Source organism: Buteo buteo, chromosome 1 (assembly GCF_964188355.1).
Source record: "Buteo buteo chromosome 1, bButBut1.hap1.1, whole genome shotgun sequence".
In the NCBI taxonomy this organism is placed as follows: domain Eukaryota; kingdom Metazoa; phylum Chordata; class Aves; order Accipitriformes; family Accipitridae; genus Buteo; species Buteo buteo.
The window spans coordinates 59,810,590-59,823,981 of record NC_134171.1 but is presented as its reverse complement, the minus strand read 5'-3'; the positions used below and the strand labels follow the sequence as shown (position 1 = coordinate 59,823,981).

General features: G+C 39.7%; 1 protein-coding gene and 1 long non-coding RNA gene across 3 annotated transcripts in view; one reads left to right on the top strand and one right to left on the bottom strand.

Annotated features, from left to right (window-relative positions):
- The window catches only part of LOC142033215 (uncharacterized), a 58,576-nt gene that overhangs the window by 15,342 nt on the left and 29,842 nt on the right, over window positions 1-13,392 (top strand). The window contains exon 2 of the long non-coding RNA XR_012651118.1: window positions 11,277-11,360. This is a non-coding gene — a long non-coding RNA (uncharacterized LOC142033215). The remainder of the gene's footprint in view (window positions 1-11,276; window positions 11,361-13,392) is intronic.
- ENPEP (glutamyl aminopeptidase) overlaps window positions 1-13,392 on the bottom strand; it is a 36,587-nt gene that overhangs the window by 20,168 nt on the left and 3,027 nt on the right. For both annotated transcript variants that reach the window (XM_075032953.1, XM_075032964.1), the window contains exons 2-6: window positions 10,572-10,713; window positions 7,862-7,993; window positions 3,581-3,701; window positions 1,272-1,426; window positions 528-641 (exon numbers count right to left, since the gene is read on the bottom strand). In XM_075032953.1, the coding sequence (XP_074889054.1) occupies window positions 528-641; window positions 1,272-1,426; window positions 3,581-3,701; window positions 7,862-7,993; window positions 10,572-10,713 (664 nt within the window). The remainder of the gene's footprint in view (window positions 1-527; window positions 642-1,271; window positions 1,427-3,580; window positions 3,702-7,861; window positions 7,994-10,571; window positions 10,714-13,392) is intronic.

Here is a 13,392-nt window from a genome sequence, read left to right as displayed (position 1 = left end):
CTGAGTTGGAGCATTTGAAATGACACTTAAAATGCTGGCAGCAGCTGAATAGGGGATCTGATATATTCCTTGACGAATAGCCCAAACTGTGGAGAAGACAGGCCCAGGTTCCCAACCCTCACCAGGTCAGATAATGAACCTGGCAAGTCATTGATAAGACACTACAGCCCTTGATAAGACACTGCAGCCCCACTAAATAAATAACGGGGAATCTCCATCTTCCAGCCTCTTTCCAGAATCCACCTAGGTATTATTTGCCATAATAATAACCAAACACTTGACTGACTTGTTAAAAAAGAATGACTCTTCCCTGCAGACTAAAACTTCACAAAGTTTACTTTGACTAGTTTCAGACCATAACATAGGTAGGTGGAAAAGCTTAAACCAACTTTTTCTTTATGTTGCACTGCACTATGTTATTTTTCTATAAACATACTTTAATTCTTCATTGTCCTTGTCCAATTTTTACTGCCTTTCAAAATGCTCCCCTCAGCCCCACCAACCCTCCCCAAGACAGAAATAATTACCATTTGCCAATCTGGTTCTGCAGCATTTACTCCCAGGAACTCAAAATAACTGGCAAATCCTTCATTTAACCACAAGTCATCCCACCAGTCCATGGTCACAATATTTCCAAACCACTACAATTATAAAAATTGAAAGATACAGTATTAGCTAAATGGTAAATGTGTGTTTCAGTATCTCACATCTCCACATAGAACATTCATTTGTTCACTTTTCTTCCTGTTGCCAGATGAAAATTATCATAATTCTGGGGTTTAAATAGGAATTTAGGCCTTGCCTTGTGTTAAAACATCAGTTTTATTATAAAATTACATATTACTGGGGAGATTGCTAATGATTCATGTGCCACTGAAAATATTTTTAGTTTCTTCCTCTTGATTTGATGATTTGTGCTTGTAAGGATATGTTTTCAGACAGCCTCCACGGTATATAGTTGTCCTTATTTGCTTGCCCAAAAGAGACATCTGCACATGCAAATTAGTTCCTTTAAGACATTTCAGACAGATTTTCATAAGCTGGCTCATAGTCTGGACCCAAGCATCTAGCTTCCTGAGAAATATTCAAAGGCAGTAGTTATGGTACTTTAAAGCTCTAATGGGGAATTGGTTTAGCATAGTATTTTGCAATCAAATTGTGAGCACATGGAGAAGATCCTGAGACAGAGTTAATGACAGTATTTTCAAGATTAAAATGTTGTGACTACACATTTGAAGCACTGTAAAAATTAATCGTGTCCTAAAACATACCTGATGAACGAGCTCATGGGCTACCACAGCAGCTACTCTCTGTTTGTTGGAAGTGGCTGACTCATTGGGATCATACAGTAGGTTTGTTTCTCTGTATGTGATCAGCCCCCAGTTCTCCATAGCACCTGTCCCGAAATCTGGAATGGCTATTTTGTCTACATTGAAAGAAAGAGAATATAATTACCACTGTATCCTTTAAGCCACTTAGCTGGTCCTCATTCTGTGTATTCACAGCCTGTTTTGCTTGCCATTTGTGGTTGTGGACCACAATTGCTGTGGACTGCAGTCTACAACCTGTCTTTAAGAAGCAGGGAACTGGTCTGCAGCAGCTGATAGCAAGCACGCTGGCTCTGCTGAGATTAATAGAGCTAGGATCAGTTGCACTAGCTGAGGATCTGTCCTGCGAGGTGATGCTATGCCACCTCCTGGGAGCGTGCGTATCACACATTACTTAATTTTGGCTCCAGAAATTAATAGTATTGTCTGGGGATGTGCTGTAGGCAGTAAACCTCCTGAAACTATCTGTAGCATAATGAGGCATGTCATTGTTTGTCATACTGTTGTATTAAAAATATTTATTGACATGTTAACTGAAGTAAATCCTCCATGCAGTGAACAACATCTGCTTCTAGTCCTGGAAATTTGTGGGGGTCACTCATTTATGGTCAGTAATCAATACAGGTTTAAATGAGAATTGCGGACTCAATTGGACTGGCATTTTCTTCTGCAAATAATGACCACAGTGGTTCTATGTGGGTTAGTGAAAAAGTACAGATGGATTTAAAACTGAGTAGAACAAACAACCTTCACTCCGCCCTAAGAGAAGATAGGAATTACTTATTTTAATTTAAACAACTTGATTACAGAATCAAAGCTGATAGTCTGGCAAGGGCTTCACTGGCAGTCAAAAGGAGGATCACAAGGAGAATGGCAATGCCAGAAGCCGTAAATCAATGTGAAATACAATATTTAAATAAAACATTATGCAGAGACGTATTTGATTCATCAGGTTTCATCTAGATGACTTCTAATACTGAAGAAACAACATAGTAAGTCAAGATTTGTGATCCAACAAATCGCCATTCTGAGAAAAACAGTGTAAAATCTACAAGAGCATCTATCCTCTGATACTGCTGACCTGGGGTTACCACTCTACCCTGTAGTGCAGACAGGCCCCTATCCATACACAGACATGGCAAAGTCATCAGGCTTTTATGGAAATGAAAGTTTGAATATGAAGCATAGCTGAGATATAGTCCTAGTTATTACTGGGGACCAGTGTGCAAAAGAACAACATATTGTACTGGTTTCCCTAATTCAGTTGTCATTGAATGCAAACAGATATTTACAGTAAACTCAGATGATGTTTTGAAAGGAGGAGGTAAAAATCTGTAATACAGGTTAGCCTAATAGGTACATGTATGAATAGCCAATAAAAGGTCTGCATAGAATTGTTAATCGTCTTCAAAGTTTTGGGGTTTTTTTTTTCCCCATTACATTGCCTTAATTTGTTTGTAGTTAATATTTTTCCATCCTTTTAAGTTCATGAACCTAACTGAATTACCTCTTTGGAGGTCATAGGAGGGGGCATTTCCAAAACTCTGTTTACATTCCCAACTTTGTTAGTTCAAACTGCACAAATCAGATCCAGAGTACAGATAGCCCAAGTTAAAGGATGCCCAACTGCATTACTTTTTCTTTGCTTGTTTTGTAACCATGGGTAAAATTTGATAGTGTGCCCACTCTTGTTTAGCTCTGGGTCTTTATTTAGCCCAGCAGTAGAAACTACAAATTATATGCTGGACCACGTTCATCTTTCTAAGAAGTGGATGCACACCCACTTTGCACTAAGGTTAATAAATAGTATGACATACTCTTTGGCAGTTCACATCTTCACTTATCTCACTGCTGACTTTTGTCCAGAAGTTCCCATGGAAGTGGTACATATTTTTCTCAAACTTCTTCTGGCTCTATTTTAGCTCATGATGTTCCTTTGCTGATGACACAAATGTTTCCCCTGATTTTCCACAGGACACTTTAAAATAACCATGCCAGGACCAGTGCTTCAGTTCAGCAAACTGAACTGTGAGAACTGGTAACTAAACTGTTACTGAGACCAACCCTGCCATCATGACATTTAAGAACATCTTGAACTACATGGGTACAGTTTTAAAACATCCTGACATCATATCAGCAGTTAGCAACCAAATGCTTTCATGCTGTTTTCCACCGAAGCACAGAGACCTGTAGGAGAAACATGACCATGACAGTGAATTAACAGTATGAAAAATAAAAGTATTAATAATCACCTAGTTTTGGAAGAGAATAGCTCAAATTAAAGTACTCTTCAAAGAAGTCGAATACAATTTTTGTTACATTTGCTGCATATTCTGCTGTGCGTATTTGCAGTGGCTGGGCGTAAACTCTCAGCTGTAAAATACAGAGAGACAATTAGAGCAATCTTCAGTTGAAATAAATTAGAAGGTGGCAAGCATTGAAAAGTTGTTTAACATACACAGCTCTAACACTGCAGGTTTTCTCTAAGAGACTGGCCTGAACACTGAATTCTGTTCCCTAACACATTTATTCAATAAAGTTTTTCAAATGTTGTACATAAAAGAAACCAGGTCAACATAACCTGTGCATGCTTTCCACAGTATGCCTAAACTGTAAAACTGGCAATACGCATGTCCAGAAGCTCACAGTGGCCCAGCTTGGAGCAGGGCCTGGGTGCATACCAGTCCCTCCTTCCCCAAGGCCTGGTTTTCTCAAGAAGGAAGCCTGGATGAGCACAATCGAAGGGAATCCACTTGTTCTGAGCAGTTCATTGATCTGGACTAATCCCATCAGACCAATCTTTAGGAGCACGTCTGTCCTGAAATGTGTCTGAAGCCCATAACACCTTTTCTTTAATTTCTTCCTACCTACTATCATCATAATTTCCTCTTGTCCTTGTATGTTTGAAGATCTCAGACCCTTTGAAGACAGTGTGTTTACCAGATCTGTAACTATTCCCAGACATGCTGGCCCATGGAGGTCCAAATGGCTGCTTGCCCAGGACCTCAGGTCATACAGCCACCCAGTCACAGCTATGGTGCCTGCTGGGGTGTTGCGCCTCTGGAAATCCCAGACAAAAATCAGCTCTCTCTTCCCACCAGGTAGGTCCAGGAAAACTGGCATGTTTGGTAGCCCTGTGTGTGATGAGTGACCATTTCTCTGCTCCTCTGGCATATCTGTGCATGCTTTTTTTCCTGAACACAATTAATGGTGTGTTGAGTGCTGATCTTTCCATTCCTGAGGCTTGGTGCCTGGGACTGCTTTGGCTATTACTGTCAAGCAGTAGGAAACCTCAAGCCCTGGATGACTAGTGTCTTTATGGCACCCATAACCATGATGAAGAGGCCTACAGCTTGAAAAAGCTTTTTGGGATGTTATCTCGACATCATGAAGACAAAGTTTGACCTCAGAATTTATGGAATCTTTTGGGGGTCTTTCCCTTAATCTCTTTGTCCCAAAGCTCATACAGATCTCTGCCCCAGAGCAGAGCCATAGCACTGGAGTGTCCACTGGCAGGAGCTGTAGGCTGTTCTCTTCACTGTTGCCCAAAATCTCCAGTGTGGAAAGTAAGAGATCTTTATATGGAGTGAAGTTTCTGACTTTAGGAAAACCGATCCATCTCATTTTGCAGGCTCTGCATCTCTTATGAATGGGCCACATTCTTCTGGCTGAGTTGGTGTGGCTTGTTTACTCCTCAATGCTGTCTTACAGCCAGGAGTTTAGGGTCCAAACTGGGCAATGAAGCTGGCCTACTCTAGGAGCCCTCTTGGAGCCTGACAACACATTGATTTCAATACCATAAAATTACACTTCCTCCAACAAGAGGGGAGGATGGGAAAGTGGACAGAAATAAAGCTGGAATGAAAAAAACAAAACCAAAAAAAGCTTATGAAATTCAATCAGGAATCCATTCCAGCCAGGGGATTTCCCTCAGGATCAGTTTGCAATTACTATCTGCAATTTCCACTTCAGTAAGCTCTTTACCCAATTTAGCAGTCTTTGGTCCCCTAGCTGATCCATATTAATGGTTTCCAAAACCTTCAGCATGCACTAGAACTGACTTTGGGTTTCATTTGTATAATCTCCTCTGTGATTTTCCAAACCAGGCATTTGGCACCTGACAGGTAATCAGCTCAGGAGCATCGTTTCCAGCTGTAGGCACATTTCCCACCATTGATTCCATTAATGTCTTTGTTAAGGCAGCAGCTTGCAGAGCAAACAACAGAGTTTTTAAATAATTTTCTGTGTCATGTGAGCTGTACGCTGTTGCTGTTTATGAAAGCAATATATGGATCACATGTATACTTTGTGTTGGATGAGGGATTTATTGCTAGCAATTTATACAGCAAACTATGGAATGTTCTTTTCAGCAGTCAGTGAATCTAAATACCTCATTGCTCAGCTGGGCTGCAAAGTTTTTGGAAATGAACTGTTTGGTTAGGAGAAGGACTTTCTAAATACCTGACTGAAAATTCTAAAGATAGCCTGGTTTTCCTGGGGAAAAGGTAATTTTTAGTGATGGAGTTTATGTGGCTCCCTTAATTAAAAAACAATCTTACACATATACTTCACATACATATCCATGCTAAGAGAAAGGAAACGGTTAGGATTTTAACTTCACTTAAAACCCAAGTTTTCTAGTGCAGGCAAGTCCTCAGACATTGTTTAGTGAATAGCATTAATAAAATATGTAGTAACCAAGGCCTGAATTAGAAGATGTTTCTTCAGGCAACCTCTGTACTGACATGAATACCTCTGCTTCTACACACACACACACTTTAATTACCATGTTTCAGTGAACACTCCCTTCTATTTAGAAAAGCTACAACCAGTCAGGAACATTATGGGCTTTACTGTTTTGCTTGCGGAAATAACCCAAATATTGACCTCAGAGCCATATTCTGGAGCATGGCATGGATAAGCAGAGAATGTTAACTGTTGCATCTAGAAAGCAAACAGTTTTACATATGTCTTCAGCACTTTTTTTTGCCTACCGCACTATGTTCTACAAAAGCTGCACAAATTTTGATTCTTAAAATAACTAAACTCTAGAGAATATCTATCGAGGCCAAATAACCAAAGTCCTGTCCCTGGTAGTGAATGGGACAGCTGCGCTGAAGAGCATCTGGTTAACAAAATTGTGTGGCTGGCTGGCTTAAAATATTCTCCTGTTTTGCAAATTACTTAGCCAAACAATAGGGATCTAAAAATATTGCATCACTATCTCAAACCAGGCTCCAATTGCTTGGGTAAGTGTAATTTAGCCTTAGTTATCTGTCAAGAAATAATATATGTGTACAGCACGATGCTAGAGAGGGTGTAGAGGAGGGATGCCTTAGCACAGCACTGTGCCAGGAAGTCTTTGCTAAGAACTGGATCAGCACTTTGGATATTTATATGAGGCAGATTTTCACATCAGTGGACAGCCTTAAGTAGGGAAGGATTTGCTGAGCTTTTTCGGACAGAGAAACTCAGGAAGAGCTTACTTGCTAGGGGAACAGTGGTCTGGCTGGGGCTTTGCTCTAGATTCCCTGTCCATTGGCGTCACTGCCTCCAGAAGAGGAGAAAAGGGCTGCCAGCTCAGCTGAACCTCAAGACCATGTGTTACACCCCTGAGAGGAAAAGAAGGGGAAGCAGTAAGAGCATACAGTCCTGGAATCACCCTCTGTCTTGCATGAAATAAATAATTAACAGTGGGTTGAGCATCCCAGACTAGGTTTAGGATAAATGGGGAGTATATGTTGAGGGGCAAATTGTATTTAAGCTTTCAGGTTGTGATTCAACATAATGTTTTGTGATGTCTTTATGCCTGATCAGCTGCACCTTCAGGAGATTTGAATCTAAGCGAGAACTGAATTGGACTGCCTGTTGCATCTAAATAAAGGAGCTATTTTAATTTTATGGATTCAGATTCAAACATATGTACTTCATTAGGGCATCTACCAAATATTCAGCTGTTTAGGCAGGCACTATCACTTCTATACTTACTTGTAAAGAACTTACACTGGGCAGTTCCCTTTAGCCACTGTTGTAAAATAAATAATATTAGAGCCAATACATAATGGCACATAGCATTGTAGTCCTATGTCTCCATGACTATAAATAGGAAGACATCAAGTGCATAGATTCACACCTTTTAACCCACAGAAAACTGTAAAGTAGTTGTATCCATGGCCTGTGAATCTCTTGTACTCCTGGATTTGTACATTCCCTCAGACTCTGGGCTTCAACTCAGGGATGAGGTTGGAGAAATAGTGCTCCTTCCTCACCCATGTGCCTGTATGGGAGGTACTGACTGGGATCTCACCAAGATGGGAGACAGGGAAGAACTGCAGGACACTGTATGTAGTCAAGGTCAGAGGGACCGCTGTGAACACCCAATCTGATAAAATAGGCTGCATCAAATAGGCTATAGGAAAAGGAAAAGTATGTTCCTTTTTGTATTATAAAAAGAGATGTTTCTTTTTTTTTTTAAAATGCAAATCACAGTACATCTGTCATCTGAACCATGTTCAGGCTGCAACAGAACTTACAGGTTTTCCACTAGCGGATATTCTCTCTGTCCACTGGAACTGGTGCACTGCAAAGCATACCAAGTAAGTGCTCATGGGAACTGACTTCTCAAAAATTGTCCGAGTCCAGCCACTGCCCAGCTGTACAGTTTTCTGCAGAAATGGAAAAATAATTAATTTGATTTTTGGAATTGCAAACATATGCAGAAGAGAGTACAATATTTCTATGAAGGCTGCAACTACATAGGAATGATAAATCACCTTTTCTGGCAACCCATTGCCAATGGCATGAGAACAGACAACACGTTTTTTCTGCAATACACAAAATGGGACTTTGTTTTTCTGCACTAAATAAGTCTACCTGGTTCTAATTTTAATCAAGGATTTGATATCATTCACATGCACAGGAATTTTGCGAACAGGAGTTTTCCAGTGCATGCTAGTGTGTTTTGTTCTTGAAGTAGTTGCACTAAATAACATCACTTTGGACAGATCAGAGAAGAGACTGGATTCTCTCCTCTCTTAAGTACTTGTGTCATGTAGGAGCCAGAGATTTGCTGGGATGCTGCTTAGAACCAGTCTAATGAATCTGTCCTGAACTCATTCAGATACAAATTAGCACTGCTAATTGGTGGATTGTTTAATCCTACATAAGGTTTAGTACTGCTTATAGTTCTTATTTTGTAAATCAGTTAAAAACCGTTCCTGATTTTCCCAAATGTCCTTAACTCTCAGCTGAACTATATGACCAAACCTGCAACCTGTTGTATGTGATTCATCCTCTAAATACTTATTTCTGCTATTCATTATCTGCTATTGCCTGTCTGATAATTATTTTGTGCTTCTGACTGGATGACTAACTTAAATAGGACAAAAGCAAACAGCATATAAAAGACCTTCTTCTAGAGATATAATACTTCATGAGATTTGTTTGTTATAAATACAATATAAATAAAGCACAAAAAATGAATCTTACAGGTAATATGATTCCATGAGCAAAAAACCACTTTTCATGGATATTCACAAACCCTTTTTCATAGAGATAATTGCAAACTACTTTTCCATTATTTGACTCATTTTGACTCTATTTTGATATCTTTTTCTTTCAACAAAGTCAGGACTTCAGTGGAAAAAAAGTTTAAAGAAATTCACTCCAGTGAAAAATGCAAATGAAATGTACAAGTTTCTGATTTTGCTATCTAGATTATAAAGTTCCACACCACCAAAACTACTACAGGACATGTAAATGTAACACACAACGTGCTTTGCATTTACAAACTATTACATTTCCATCTGTTGAAAAGATTTCCCAAAGATCTTTCACTACTAAGAACAGAGCTACTGACTTTGTGAGTGCACCAGATGAAAAAGTGCCCTGCTATCATCCATTAGTCAAACCTGAGTATGAACCCAGTATAACCTACATTTCCCTGCCTGTACTTGGATTTTAGCAAATTAATTAACAAGCAGTAGCTAGCTCTTTGAAAGCTTATTTTTGTCTGTTCATACTAGAGGCAAGGTCCACATGTAAAGGTGTAAAGTAAATCCCCAAACCCACTAAATTGTGGTAAGATCTAGTCTCATCCCCTCATCTTTCTTGCCAGTACCCTCGCTTATTTGAGGTCTGTGAAGAAAGGTACAGCAAACACTCTCCTTTCCCGTGTTTTTCATCAAACTGCCTGGTGCTCTTTTAGGTATCATAGAAGTATTTTTAATAACAGTGGGTTAGAGCTTTAAATTTGCAAAGGGTCTGGGAGGCAGCTGTATTGGATTGGTAATAGTTCTCTCAGCTGCATTGCTAGGGGATAGTTAAGGTTTGGGGGACTCTTTAAATAAAACAGTACACAGTAAAGCAGACCTTTGTTTTCTGGGTGGGGGAGTGATTGGGAAGATGCAAATGTCAACAGCCTGGAGGCTGGAAGCTCTTTTTTTCTTTTTTATTTTTTTTTTTTCAAACTTGGCACTTTATCTCCCACTTCGGAACGTATTCATTAGAAATTATACATTGGACTACATATTCAGTTAAACTATTCATTAGAAACTCTCTCAGCTGAAAGCCATTCAATCTTCTTCCAGAGGGCCCAGAGGTAGATAATTGATGCCATTGAATTTTGTACAAAACTTGGAATTTGACCCACCAGATCCAGAAATAGATTATTTAGGAAATTAAACTCATGGTGAACTGACAAGTGTCCACACCCATGAGCTGACAGATGGGATTTCAGATCCTGTATTATTAAAAATAATAATCCTAGGCTTTCTTGCTAGCAGGATCCTTTGCCATTAGATTGTGATCAGCAGACCCTTGCTTTGGACCATTATGTAGTTTCAGTGATTATTTTAGACTTCCCATCTGGGAAGCAGCTGTCTTCCAGAGAATTTCTTCTCAAAGTCTACATGGTTTCACTGAAGAACCTGCATATACCTGTTTATAGTTAGTAGGGGATGCTCATCTAGAATATTTGAATAGAGGACCAGCTACATAAAGACAGAAGAGATGTTTCATTTCTGCTTTGGATTTGGCTCTGTATTGCCATGTTTTATGCTGATGGACCACTGGGAGTCCTAACCAGCCAACCAGTCCTGTTTTATGGAATGCTTATTAACCATTAACTTTACAGTGTCTGTGTGGTAGAGTCTGTGAACGCACAGGGAACTTGTGATCCATGCTACACTTCCAGTGGCTTTACAGAGCCATTCCACTTAGGCAGCAGAGTTGGGAAGTACATACCTGTACTGGCATGTTTGAAAGTGCTTGGTACGCATCTTGATGTACAATAGATATGTTGTAAGTCGCCTTTTTGTTGGGCTCGTCAAAGCAAGGAAATGATTTCCGTGCATCTGTTGGCTCATGATCAGTAGCTGCAATGCTCCTTAAACAAACAACACATTGGCAAGCCTTCATTATATATCTTTTAAACCTTGTCTGCAATTTCTAAGCATAATTTTTTTAGCAGTTTCACAAACTAAAGTCAACTACAAATATTTGTGTGTACTTGTCCATTTACAAAAGTAGGTGACATCAGAAATGCACAGGCTGACATCATACAGGTATTTGTAACACATATACCTCAAAGTTTGCTATCAGCATCCTCTAGGTTTCAGAGCAAAAGCTAAAGCAAATTGCTTATCATCAAACATTTTTAGGAGACAGCCAATATGATAGGAATGACCCCTCATGGATGGAAAAAATTTTGCTCACCTTCCTGATGAGCTTTCCCATTGATTTATGTGTCTAAAATAAACTACTGATGGTATCATCTGAAAGGAAATTAAGATCCTGATATGGGGACGCTTACTTAAGTCTCTCCATGTGTTGTTTACCCACTAGAGCATATCTTGGGATTGGAGTCTTCAACATCTCCTGAGAAGACACCTCGGAATTTTGTAAGTGCCTGTAAAATCTCATCCTGCTTGTGTGTTTCTTTTTGTGCAGTTACCATGTGCAGTTTTCTGCTGGTGCTGTTATGCTCTCCTGACTCCGTTAATGAAACTGCTGGAGAAAGCATGGGAAGTTCAGGTGAATATCCTAGTACGTAACTGATGCAATGGTAGCTGTGTTGGAGGGTTTAGAAAGTCATGTGAGTTATGCAAAAACAGCTGGAGGAGCTAGACAATAGGGGTCACGTAAAAAAATAAGGTGAAGGTTGTGAACGTTCATATCGTGCTTGCTTCTGTTCCAACTATGTTAAGCTAGTTTTTCTTTCCAAAAAGTAATTAAGAGTGTACATCATAAATTACAGATCTGCAGCAATCCTACAAGCTCACTTGACAACCAATTTTTCAACGTTTCTCTTGCCCTTGGCATTTCCCTGTGACGGTTAAATACTAAACTGGTCATTAGGAACTTGTAGCAGCAAGGGTCATTTACAAGCCTGATGGAGGTAATATGTCTGGGTTCTTAACCATTCATGTTCATTGGAATAGTAACTCAAAAGTTCATGGGTAGACAGCATAATGAACACTCACCTTAACATAACTTCAGGCTCAACAGAGTTTCTTTTGCTTGGTAAATTGTTTGATGTCGCTCTCTACTTTTTGTAGGATTTGAAAGCTATTTCACAATTAAGTTAACTTCAAGTCCCCAGGGCAATGCTTCACAGCTATTGCTTAAAAAAATTGGCTATATATTTTGACACATTTGTATCTTGTTCCTACAGACTGATAACACTGTGATATTTCTGTTGTTTTATAAGGTGATAATCCATCTATCCTCATATATTTGTGGATGCATATAGACATCAGCAGTGCAAAACCTTAGCACTACCATTCCTATGGGGTAGATGATGAGAGCTCCAGGCTATGACATGCATAGAAGTGGCACTAGAAACATGAAATGTTGTAATTTCCTTTCAAACTCTATAACGTAGTTTTTAGATAAGATTTTCTTCACTGCATGGTGGCTTCTACCCTTCTCTTTGCTGTTGATGTCCAGATCTTTAAATATGAACTAGAGGTGACAATTGTAAATATCATCGAATTGAAGATCTGGCTGGAGCTGCATCCAGCTGTTGTTCCCAAAATAAAACAGCACTGCATTTAGAACCATGATGAATTTCCCGCCCTCCCTTTTATTTTTTCCCAAAGCACAGGGGGTTAGTGGAAAAACCCCTCCCCTTGAGCTAATTAAAGCATTTTTCTCCTAGTCTTTCCCTAAATTCAGATTCATTGCTTATTCTGAGAAAATTTTCTCCTTGAGGAAGAAATCCAGCAGTGCTACTTCTGTACACTAAAGAATATTTTGCCTTTCCCAAATCAATAAAATCCTAAATGCCAGTCTCCCTGTTAGACATGTTCCCAGCCAAGTATCTTTTATAAGCTTCTTGTTCTCCTCTTACAGAGGACAGAGAGAATTCCTATGAAAGGGAAGCTATACCTTGTCACTAACAGTAATGCAAAATCAAAAACAGCTGCTGTGACATGTTTTTATCATCTGTAATATTAAGGAGAAAATAAAAGTGGGTTTTAGCACACTCCTTGAGAAGCACTAATGAGTTAAAAGAACCCATTACAGCATGCAAGGACTCTTGTTGTGCTCCTTTCCCTAATACCTGAAAAGAACACAGTTGTAACTATTTATGCTCACTGCATCATGCAAAGTAGGGAAGGACTGCTATTCCCCTTTCATAAATGGGGAAATGAAATGCGCAGACAGAGAAATAGCTTTACCAAAGTACCTTGGTGCTTACAGCTGGATTCAGGCACCCACAGGAGGATCTAGGCAGGTCTATGTATAAAATCTGCGTTCTCAAAGTTCCTGCTTTCCTGCTCCCCACCCTCACACGCACGTCAATTTAAATAGTTGTGCTCCCAAAGTATCTCATGATCCGCTTCTGGGCATGTCCAAAAGCACCTTTGTCCTGATGGGGACTGTTTGATCTGTCTGAACAGGATTTGCAAATGAGATGTTCTTCTCCCTAAGCCTCCCATGGATCCCAGACTTGCAGGCATGTTCAGCACGTGTCTACCTGTTTTCTACAAAATGTAGTGGGAGATTTCAATCTAAGCAACAGCAGAGCCTGGACATGTGCCCAGTTTGTAAACAAAAGGCA